This window comes from Thunnus albacares, chromosome 7, assembly GCF_914725855.1.
Source record: "Thunnus albacares chromosome 7, fThuAlb1.1, whole genome shotgun sequence".
Taxonomy (NCBI): Eukaryota; Metazoa; Chordata; class Actinopteri; order Scombriformes; family Scombridae; genus Thunnus; species Thunnus albacares.
The window spans coordinates 23604569-23617175 of NC_058112.1; the positions used below are offsets into that span (position 1 = coordinate 23604569).

General features: G+C 42.0%; 1 protein-coding gene across 1 annotated transcript in view; it reads right to left on the minus strand.

The window, feature by feature from the left end:
- The window catches only part of LOC122985719 (A disintegrin and metalloproteinase with thrombospondin motifs 20), an 83708-nt gene that overhangs the window by 62996 nt on the left and 8105 nt on the right, over window positions 1–12607 (minus strand). The window contains exons 4-8 of the mRNA XM_044356578.1: window positions 4778–5031; window positions 2877–2960; window positions 1709–1833; window positions 1559–1599; window positions 1113–1218 (exon numbers count right to left, since the gene is read on the minus strand). Coding sequence (XP_044212513.1) covers window positions 1113–1218; window positions 1559–1599; window positions 1709–1833; window positions 2877–2960; window positions 4778–5031 — 610 coding nt within the window. The remainder of the gene's footprint in view (window positions 1–1112; window positions 1219–1558; window positions 1600–1708; window positions 1834–2876; window positions 2961–4777; window positions 5032–12607) is intronic.

Genomic DNA, 12607 nt, shown 5'->3' on the forward strand with positions numbered 1-12607 from the left:
CTCCAGCTGCTTGAACTTTAGCATAAACAGATCCACACGAGATGTACGGGGAAGAGAAGGGGGGGGGGGGGGGGGGGTTGTAGACTCGTCCATCTGGCTGCTGTGGTACAATCTCTTCTCTGGAAGAATGTGTGAGCGGCAATGAGGAGGAAGAAGAATATCTTTCATTCTTACCAAATGGTTCATGGCCTCTCTCTGACACAGATCCTTTTTACTATCCTACACACACGGACATGGAGACCGGAAAGAAAACCCTCACTCACTTTCAAATTTTTACTCTGCAGGGGAGGTGGGCAGCAAGAAAGAACAGACACAAAAAGAGGGATGCTTTGTCATCCTCAAAAACCATTCCTATCTTACTGAGATGGAAAAGAAGATGTGAAATGAAAACGTGCTTCCAAATTTTCACCAAATTTAAATGAACTGAACTGAATTGCAAGAAAGAGGCGGTAATGAGTGATTTACCGTAATTTTGCCCCAGATGGATGTTTGTAATAACAGTGATTCATGTGAAAGATACAGTCATGTGTTTTGACTTGGCCATTTGGATACAGATTATACATACAAGCCTTTTTTCCACTTCACACATGTGGCAATATTTGCTTGTTGTGAAAACATTCTACGGCAGACAAGCGTGTTATGATAACAGTGTTTTACTCACTAATAGCCAAGTTAAAATGACGGCACTATGACATCTTCAGGTTGTTTTATCAGTCTTTGGGGGGGTGATATGGGAAGGAGGGCCGGGAACAAGTCAGCTCCCGAATACTAAACAGAATATTTAACCTTGTACTGTCTGATAAAGTTCACTGTGCCACTTTAAAGAAATCTTTGGATGTATTTACTGTATTTAGAGAACAGAGGGTTAACTTCTTGAGCTGTATAGTGAGGCATTATAGACTGGCATGTTATTAAAGGTCAAGTTTTCACTTTATTATGTTTTGCACCTGTGTCTGCTGCGCCCTACGTCTCTTGATAAGAGGGCTTTTGTTGGTCAGGACTGGCTATGGGGGGTGAGATGGGATGTGTGTGTGTGTGTGTGTGTGTGTGTGTGTATGTGTTGAGGTAGGAGTGGGGGAGGGGTTTGCTACAGGTTCTGTGCTGCAACTTACACATGGCCCAGCTCATGAGCGATGGTGAAAGAGGCACTAATTCCATTTTCTTCACTGATGGAGCAGCTCCGGTACTGGTCGCACATTGTCCCCAGCTCTGCAAGTCCTGCAGGGTCACGTACACAAACAGAGACAAACACATAGATGCACATAAACACATACAGACACAAAGTTATTTGAAAAAAAAGCATGCTGCTTGAGTGTTAAAGGCGATTAAACCATCAAAACTTCTGTTCTGTAAGAGAGATTAGCCCCGCCACCGACTCCCTCCATCCTCCCTCCTCCTCTTTCTACCACTCTGTTCTGTCACTATAATATTATTAGCTGACAGCTTGCCATAAACTCATTACTGCACAGTTTATGAGCTGTGGTTAACGGAGTGGAAAGTTAATTGAAAAGGACTTGGAGTTGGAGATATTTTTGCAAAGAGAAAGGCAAAAGTTTACCTAATGTGTCGCATTTATCTTTCGCACGGCAGATGTCTTCCCTGAAAAAAAAAAATACATACAATGCTGTTACCATTCTATGTAGAGAGGAATTAGCTTGAGAAACTCTTAGTTTTACTTTCATAGTGAGGATAGGAGGTGAGTATGTACCTGGTGATGAGGAGTGCAGTGTCATGGTGAGAGGGATGGCTATCATCCTGGACGTTTTGACTCTGCTGCCAGACGCAGAAGTTGTGGAGAGTAGTGGCAGCATTGAAACTCACTGTGGGCCCTTCCTGTTATGGGTGAAACACCAGTGGAAATGTGACAAAGAAACTGTGTGCACACGTAGCAATGTTGAGAGTAGTAATGGTAGAAAGTAGGTCATTAAGTCTCATTTTAAAGGAGTATTTCTCATTTGTCAAACTTTCCTATTCTCTAAGTGGTCTTTGGAAAAAAATGACATACAGTAGATTGGGGCGAAGATCAGAAGCCTCCTATAGCTTTCCAAACAACTTCAGTCTAGCAACAAAATTCACGTCAAACACTTGTCTTTCAGTTAGACCGTAAGTAAACACAGAAAATATCCCGCTTACACTGCCTCTAGGAACAGCTGTAGATTTCAAGTGGAGGTGTTTTGGTATTTTTGATGTGAGGTAGTCAGTAATTTTGAAATGTTGGCTAAATACAATACAGTCTGCCAGACAGTTATCCTTGATATGTGGGTCAATTTGTAGCGCAATAAGCCACAATTGTGTCCCATTTTATCTTATGGTGGTAGTCAATAAAAACTGAACAGTGGGTACTTTGTCATTTTATTTTAGTCATTTGGAAACTTGCAGAAACAAACCATCTTCTCAAACACTACTACTTGTCTGGCATACACAGATGCTAAATACAAAGCAAGCCACAACCTCACATTACTTCGAACTAAATAGGCATCCTTACATTAGTACACACGGTCTGTTGATGCTTCTGTTGAGAAATCAACACACTCTATAACCAAGGTGGTGAGTAAAACATTGTCATAATACAGTATGTGATTGATACCCAGTTTGGCATATTCCTGAAATTAATTTAACTATTTAAGAATCAATTACAGTGACCAAACAAACTACAGTGAGACTCTTCAGCATCATCTCCTGCGCAGGTGGCTAGCGGCCTCACTATAGCATCATTTGTTTTCTGTCGAGACCTCTCCTGAGACTCGAGACTGACAAGGCAGGCAGTGTCCTTTCAAACAGGCCTCACAGAGAAAAGGCCAGGCTAGGGACACCTGCACTGACGTCAGCCGTATTGGAGACCTGGATACAGGTAGCATTCAAGACCACGCACTCACCTGTTCATTGTGGATGACGACTAGCTTGACAATCACGATGTTGATGAGGTTTCCTACGCTGGGGTCTCTGTACACTGCTGCTACCTGTAACAAAGACAAAACACACAGACAAAAAATGCAAACCTCCACTAACCTGAACCAGAGCACAGATAGGGATGGTATAAAAGCTAGTATACTGTACTTAACTCAATACTTGGACTGAGAAAATACAGCTGTTGCTTTTTTTGGTTAATCTCCATGAGGTTTAATCAAAATAGCAACAGTTCAGTGAAGGCAAAAGAAAGAAAAAATGTCTCCTTCAGGGTAAGTTTAATCAACAGGGTATTAAAACCAATTACATTTCCCGCATGGACCTTAGCAAAGAAAAAATAAACTAAAACCTGGACCCAGCAACAAATGTGAAACGTCAGCAAAGCTGGACCTCAGAGCCCCTCTGTGAAGACAGCAAAACATTCCCCCTGTAGCTTTCCCCTCTCTTGCTTTTCTCCTGCACCCCTGTCACGGTCGGCCAGCGGTCTCCTGAGGCCGTGAGCAGCCTCCTGACAGGAACTCATTAGTCCACTATAAACATTTAGCTTGTCTTAGCCTGGGGGGAGGCAAATGTGGCCCAGGCCTGTTCAGAGTGGGCAAAGGGAGTTGGTCTTTGCATGCTCTTAGTCCAACTGTGACACAGAACCTTGCTGTGTGTGCTCTCGCCCCAGTTCATATTATTGTACGATCAGTGCATGATCCAAAGATGACAACAATGTCAACAGGGCTGTAGCTACCATTGTAGCTATAGTAGTAATAATTCAGGGAATCTCTGGGGTTTAATGACACAAAGAGGAGTTTAACTTGTATTTTTTTTAAATACTTATAAGATTTTAGTGAGTTTCAAATTTTTTAGGTGGGTGGTGTTCTTCTGGGAGACTTTGGAATTATTTCAATTTAAATTTTATCAAATGTATTTCACAGGGACCATGCACCAACAGCATAAATTTATAAACGTACAGTATGAAGAGAAGAGATGCTTTGTACCAGATTTAGTTAGCTACTTTCCATCTGCAGTCTCCGATCAGGTAAATGCAACCTCATGACCTCAGTATTTCTAAAATCCTAACGGGCACTTCATCAGCATGGAAAAGACTTAAAAATCTCATTGGATCAGCACCATGGCATGTATCAGACTTGGTGGATTTCTCTGTTCTGCTTAAAATGGCTCTATAATATGTCTGCTAGTTTGGTTAAATCATGGCTAAAGTAACTCAGAGGCTGTGAAAGAGGTAAAAAGGGGAAAAATGTGTATCTGCACCATTGGTCTACAGACAGACTTTATAACATTCACTGTACCCTATCATCCGTCTTTAAGGATAACATTCCACTGACAATCATTACTTCTTTATAAGTTAAGGAGTGTTGTGAACATTAAGTCTGTCATACTGGTGAGAGACAGTGTAAGGTACACACAGTTCAGTTCAATTGATAACCTATCCTGCTTTGACACAGAGCAGAGACTTACATTCTTACTATAACGTATGCACAGACAGTCAATCACAGTGTTACTTGGCTTGATTACCAGCCCAGTCAGATATGGAACTCAGAAAGAGGTCAAGGTGCTGAGTCAGGATTTTACCAATTTGGGCCACTTTGGTTGATGCAGCAGAGGCTCACAAGGGGTTTACAACCAAAATGTTGAACAGTAAAATCTGAGGGTGAATCAATGCTTTAAAATAAATACCAATTAACTGTATGCACGTGCATGTATAAGAATCACACGGAGGTGTGTGTGCATACATTTGTATATATCCATCTAGAGCGATAACCCACTGCAAACACACATCAAATCGTCTAGTAATACTGCACAAAAACTTATCTTCCACACTAAAACAAAATGTAATTTTTAGAAACATTATTTTACTTACTACTGACATGATTGTTAGGATGTAGTGCTCTAGGTTGCGTCCATGGTGGCGCACCATTTTGGCATCGGCTGTCACCATTAGCTCAACGTAGCGAGGGTAGGAGAGGAAACGCTTTCGTCTGCGCTGGGATTTGGGGTGTGCGCCGGTAGAGTTGTTGTCATAAATATGTTGATCGTCTATTGTGGCTCTGAGAGTGTCCAGTTCTTCTCCCATATTCCCTCTGCTCTCAAAAGAGACGGGCCTCTTGGAGTCCTCTGTTTTAAGACAGGAAAGTGATGAGAAGTGATTATATGGAGAGGAATATATATTTACATTACATTACACTTCATGTTACATAGGCATTCCATCAAAGAGCATGGTACATCAACAGTTAAGAGCCAAGGGTTTTAGCTTAGCTGAATTCCAGTGACATAACAGAAGCAAGCTGGACTTCTATGGCAAAAAACCATAAATTATTGTGTCATTCCAGTGTTCAGGAAAACAGTTGTACCAAGAAACAGAAGGTCAGTGGTGAGCTTTGAGACTAAGAGAAGGCAATCTGCACTCCCTATGCTTAAGTGCAAGCCATACAAACAGAGAAAATCCCATGACGACATTTTACAGACTCACAGAGGGACTAGCCTCAATGTGTACTCCACAAGGGGACATAAAATTCCTTAAAATTATCCCACCTCTGTGACCCTGGCTAGTATATTATCTGAAAATTATATAAAATGTGGACAATCCTGTCAAAAGGCAACAAATCAAATAAATTTAATGCCAGATTGAAATGATCCCATTTATAGGCTAGAAGTGAACACCTTCAACAACTGCTTTAGACAGGGGAAAAAAGAACTAGGACGACAGCCATACAGTATGCTGCACATACTCAACTGGAATTCCCTCAGCTGAACTGCACGTGTTGAGCTGACTATGAGCCATAGATTCCTTTACCATGATAGAGTAAAGTTAAAAGAGGGAGACATAGGGAGAGACTAGGAAAGTGTGAGGCTTGTTTCATTGGGGAAAAGGGAAAAGAGAAATCTACAAAGGTTAAGGTCGGACATTATAGCTACACGTACATATAATGTCTGTCCACATAGATGTTTCCTAAGAGTGTAGCCTAACAGAGTTTAGGAAATCCACAGGTAGACCAGGGGAACCAGGGAGGGAGCACACAGGAAAGCTCCACATAAAAGGGTGATTTTGTTTAGGAGACAGTTGCAGAGTATGGTGGTTACTAACCAGCAAACCACCCCATACACAAAACTAACTGGTGGATCTTTGTTGAGAAACATCTCCTTCAGCACCTCCAATCAAGTTAATAAAGAACACATCGAAAACACTCTGCATAGTCCGTCGAAATGTTACAGTCAAGATGGATAATTTATTAGCATTGGATGGTTTTTGTGTTGAAACAGCCTACTTGAGGACTAAGTATCTGCATGCAGGTCATTATGTTGTCCAGATCTGCAGTGATGCATAACCACATGTGATGTTGAGTAAGAAAGATTGCTTGCAGTAGTTTCTGCCATCTCTCAGCTGGGGGAAGATGGATTTGATCAGCCACAAGCCACCAAAGCATGCATACAATCTGACACAGAAGCTGTAAAGACACAATCTGAGATTTCTTTGACAATTGCAGATTCTATTATTACTCAAAAGCATTTTGATCTAGTGTTCACAAAAATTAAAAATAGAAGCAAATCTTTTACATCCTCAATTCATGTAAAAATGTATATTTTTAGTCTGTACAGTCTCAATACTTCTGTTACAGATCATTTCTATTATCAAAATGCCTCTTTTATGCCAACTCAAGTTATATCAACCTTCTGCAGTGTTTTCTGTAGCTTTTAAGGACACGTGCACACATTAAAGAATTTAATAAGCAATATAAATTAAACATGAAATAACATTCAGTGAACATTATATGATTTTCATTGTTTACGAGCCAAGCATAGTTTGGAGTCCGTCATCCTAAACAACCTCCTCAACTTTGGATAACCCAATTATAGTGAAGTGCTCCATTGTCTTCTCAACACTCAATCTTTCCAGACAGTCAGACAGAGAGAGATTGTGTGTAACTGTTAGGTCAGAGAAAAGCAAAAAAAAAACCCACTAAACTTGTTGAGCGCTCCGAGATTATTCAAGCGATGCCCCCAGCGGGCACGCGAGGTGGAGCGTGACTCCCTGGCACAATGGCACACAGCTCTTGCCGCCGTGAGGCCCAGCCCCATGCCAGCGCCAGCATCCAAGTCAGCGCCAAGCCCGCCTGTGCCCTTGCACACCGCCCGGGCAGCTGGGCCAGAACAGAGCTTTGTATTTTCCAGGAAAAAATCTCTCTGAGGCCAAACCCTTCACTAAATCCCTTAAACAGACTCATCACTGCAGACAGTCTGACATCAAAGGGATTAACAACGCAAAGAGGAGTATCTACATCTATAGAAATTTGTGTTAAGTCTCAGAACAAGCGAGTGTGAGATGAAAAAAGAGAAGAGGAGGAGGTGAAAATATGGTCTCTGTTATAATAGCCTTTGAATCAGTGCAGATTAGCCACACACAACCTTTTCCAAATCGCCTTAGGTTCAAATCCCCCTCTCACTAGGTAGTGAGCTGCTACTTACACCATGAGAAGACAGGGGTGACTGCCCTGACTCACCGGACATACAGAGACATGACATCACCCACTGGGCACTGGGCACCAAATCAGCTACATCGCCTACACATCTGCATCTCTGTCCAAATTCATGATCAAATATCAAAATGTGATATATTCCATTTCTGTTTTACACTAGCAAAGATTTCACAAGCATGAGCCTATAAAACCGATCTCCAGCAGTTCTCATAATAGAGAATAATGAAAGGAGCCCTGCACAGCACGAGTGTAAGCATTTATAAATGTTGTAATTTGGTTGGCTCCAGTATGCACATAGCTAAAACAGACCCACACTTTTATGCTCTAACGCCTACTTGACTTGTAAACGTGCAAAAAATCTTTTCATCGTTGTGCCAAAAGATAATCAAACACAACCAATACTACAAACTATGTTTATCTATTCACTCTATCACGTGTTCAATTACGCACAAGTATTCCACACACATTATAACAGTTTCATACATATTTCAAGATTTGTATGGAACCAAAAAGTTTGGTTTGAATACATACAGTACATATGCTTACACTTAAGCATTTATTTACATTCATTCCTAAACAAACGTATGGAAGCATTTTGATGCTTGTATATAATCTTTAAGGTTATGCACTTTCTGATTGAGCACACCCATGTACATCCAGCCTTTCCAAAATGATCTCATTGAGATTCAATTTCACTCTAGATCAAAGAGTTGCTCTTTGACTCTCCTTCAGTTCAGTCAAAAGTATCAGTGCCAAGAGCCCATCAATGGGGAACACACATTTTATTGTTGAACTAATTAACATTCTTTGACAATGGCCCACTGAGAGTTGAAGCGCTCTATTCCCCAGGTGCCAATTAAATAGACAGCATACCTTACATTGAGTATAGGTAGTGCCTTAGTTGTATATGAGACACTCTGGTTACTGCAGTTTAAAGGGTGACGCCATCTGTGTTCTTTTCCGGGTTGTTCAAATTGGAAACGTCCACTCAGCCATTAGCAAAAAGCAGTGATGCAGGTTAGAGTGCCGCTGCCCCTCCCGGACCACTTCTTGTTCGCTGACAGTGTAAGCATGGAGAGTGACGAAAGTGTTAGCTTGGAAGATTTGAACTTGGAGGCGGAAGACCACTCTCCCCCTCCATCGCCAAACCAACAGTCAGAGCCAGGGGGCTTTATTATTCAACCATATTCTTTTGAGCCCATGGTAAATGCTGATCAGGTTGCTAGGGCTGTTCCAACAGCGGAGCAGACTAGGGGGTGTATATGTAGCAACATCATCATAAAAATTATACAGAAACCTACATCAGGTCACATGGGAAATGTATTTAGAAGGGCTTGGGAAACTAGCATTTTGATGGTAAAACATACGTACTTTAACCAAAATTTGAATGTTCGGTTTTTAATACGTATGGGACACCACTGGGAAGCTACAGAATGATATAAAAACCTCAAAAAAAACTAACAGTAGAACTCAAGAGGGAGAAAAAAAGGTGAAACTCCTGCAGGCCGAGGCACAATTAAGACAAAGAGAAGCTGAGACAGCCAATTGTTGCTGCTGAAGAAGGCTTTTAAAAGTGAAGTGGCATGACTTTTGACCTCATTGGAAGACTTTAGGCTTTGTACACTTACAGTGCTCTGAGTTCAGTTGTTATTTTCAGTTCAGAGACATGCTAAAAACAGCATGGTGGTCTGTTGAAGAATGTGTTTGGAGTAGCAGACCTCCTCTGAGGAGACAAAATACTTAATACTTATGGATCTGGACTCCTAATGATGGGCAGGGGCCCAAGAGTGTTTCCTTTCTCAGATTCAAGCTGAGAGTCCTCTGACATAAAGATTTAAGAAATTCGTCCAAACATACTAACCTAACCCATGCTATCCTCACATTGAGAGTGCATACTCCAACCAAACTAACCCAAGGTGCACAAACCTCTTAATCTGTGTTTTAATAATAGAAAATGTTTAAAAAATCTGCACCTAAATCTGGATCTGCATCAAATCACATATAATATTAGACAATAATTTTAATTGGCTGATGGCAACCATGATCGGAGGATGGAGAATATCTACTGTACAAGGACAAAATGTTACTGGATTTTACAGGATGGCAGAGTTTTGAAAGGTGAAAGGGCCACTGAAGTTTGGTTACATCTACACACTTCATTCAAGACTTATGGCAGTTTATGTCAAAGACAGTTAATGTCACCAATTATTGGTATGGATAATCAAAAAACAAGCACATCTAAATATTTCATGTACTAAATTTGGTGAGGATGGGATGAAATTTGTAGGATGTAATGGAAAAATTAAAACATTTCTTGGTCTATGCCAGTCACTACTAATTAGTACCTTTTTGGTTCATGGCCCCACTTTTCATCAAGTTTCATTTAAATCATTTCACTAGTTTTTGACATTTCCCAGTAATAAACAGATTAACAAGGCTATTCGTCATTCCTGTTGTTAGGAATAACATTGCACCCACCAGTTTAACTGCTGAGATCTGAGAACACAGTGACATAACCAAAAGAAGTCAGACAAATTGACTTTTATGGCAATGTTGTCATGATCCCAGATAAGCAAAAGGGAAAAAATTATTATGACTACAGTTCAATATAACAAACAATTTTAAATTAAAGGATTAATAAATTATGCTTCTCCAATACAGTCAGTATGGATGAAGTCATTACATCTCCCATATCTTTAAACATATTTAAAATCCTGAAATGAATAATTTTGCCTTGACATAAACAAAGCAAGTCCACAGTTCTGAGTGATGTCTGGCCTCTCAGATGATAAACAACCAGAGCCGCAGGCGATGACATTGATGTTTCACTGGCCAGCTCTCAGCACTGCCTCTCCCCAGTCCACCTCAGTGGGAAACTGTTGCTCACCTGTCACCCCCCCTAACCTCTGACTGTCATCCATGCCACCATACAGTCAGTCACTGTCACTCAAGTTGCTCTAACCATTCCAATCAGCCCCCATCTGCTAAGAATGCCCAGACAGTAGACAGTGGCAGAAAATAGCCCCAGCTGGAATCTGTCACGGGAACTCCCGAGACAACACAACACACTGAGTTCAATAGGGCTGAGGCCTCAGGGCAGGCAGACACATGGCAGCTATTAAAGTTATAGACTGTCTATAGCTACCCAGCCCTGTTTGGACCTGTCCAGAGTATCTGTTATCTTAAAATCAGATGACAATGAGTGTAATGGACCATATTATTAGCTGCTTGCACTATCTGTCATACTGCATTATAAAATGAGACAATGACGAAACAGAGCGTTATGTCGGAGGAAGAACCTCACACCTTGGCTGAAGACTTGAAGTCACTGCATGATGGCAAAATAAACTTATCTGTCAAACCTGCTATTTCATAGCAAATGTGTCCACTGAAATGGATATTCAAAAGTCAGAAATTCAGATTCTTTTCTAGGCTAATAGCAAGGCAATGGGTGAGAAAAGCTACTTTAGAGAAGCAGGTGTAAAAGAAGAAAGACATTCAGTGGGAGCTTGGGAAAAGGCTGGGGCCTCTGCCAAGTTCTGGCGCAAGACCGACAGGCACATGCAGCGCAGGCCAGGACTGAGAAAGAAGCTCCTTTCTCCATTCCTTCGCACTGCTCGGTCAGCAATTCCCCATATTCTGCGGGATACTTGGTCCACTGACAGGCCAGGGAGATGACATGCACTCCTAACAGATTCCTGTACTCTCACAAACACACACTCACAAGCAAACCACATCTACACACGCACACAAAAGCCCCAAAACAAACGTTTTTGCCCAGCAACAATAGGTGCTTCCTGGGATGGGGGAGGTTCAGTCCGTCTAGGGGGCATGAGGGCACAAAGCACGCCTAAGCCTTTTGGAGCCATCTGATATTCAGAAGCTCCACACCACCTAAAGCCGGACCCTAAAGGTGAGAGAGGTTGTCTGAGTGTTCAGCGTCCGTCCATCACACCCTGACTAGCCACCTTTCCTGACCCCTGTCAAGAGCCGGCGTAAGAGGAAAACAAAGAGCTTAATGCATACATAGTTACGACTGAGGCCCAGCAAACAAGCCAGAAAGCCCAATAACCACGCACCTCTAGGAGGGGAAAAAACTCAAGGTCACATCCACCCGTCCAGTGAGTGACTCCAAACAAAGAGGGAAGTGAGGTCACAATCAACAAGTGCTTCCATTCACATACATGAAAGCGCAAAGGGAGAGCGGGCAGCGATTCAAGTCGGCTAGTTCAAACCCCAGGCGGGGGAGGGCATTTTTCCATGTAAATGAACCCATTGACCAAAAACCTGATGCTAGCATTTGAACTACCATGTATACACAGTGGGCACCAAGGGGGGAATCCTATACACTGATTATGTTGGGGGTCAGGGTGCACAGATGCCATGTGTGCCAAGTATTGCCGCATCAAAGCCAGTCACTTTGCTGTCCCAGCTGCACTCAGTTAGCCATCAAACCAAGAAATCGGATGAAGCACCCCGGAGCCAACACTGGAACACTGGTGTTTGGGTTTTCAGCTGGTAATGTTTGCTGTCAAGCTGTCCATATTCAATTCACTGTGTCTAATTCATACAATATATGTCACTGCAGAGCTTTAGACTTGCAGTCAACAACTGTGAGAAAGAGATACTGTACAACTTCCCTTCCCTCTGTCTCCTGCTTGTCTTCACATGGATTTTAGAGAGCAAAGAGAAGAGAACGAGAGAAGAATCTGCCCCTATCTGTAGCCACCCTCATCCTTGTGGCTATCTCCATCGAAGGACGGCACAGGGATTCACATGCAAGCTCAGAGACACATACCCCGTAGAATATGTCATTAAAGGTCGGAGCTGTGTTGTGATTTGAGCCTAGTAAGCTTCTACTCCAGAGGCTTTTAAAAGCCAGAACCAGGCACAACAAAGCACTCTGTGACTGTAAAACATTAATCACCCACTCAACAGCTATATACTCTGGAGGTATTCTAAACAGCAAGGAAGCCACCCAGGTTGGCTGATACAGACAGAAAACTGGTACAGTTGGTACAATGTCAGTCAATGAGACCTTGATTTACTTTTACATTTCTGATCTGCAGTGTTACGCTGTTGTGGTTTCCGGTGTAGTTATTCTTTGGAAACTCTGCATTTAAAATATATCACAACTCACATTCATTCAACAGCACATAGAATGATGCTGTGATGCTTTCTCAACAGCGCATGAACACACACAGAGAAGAAAAGCA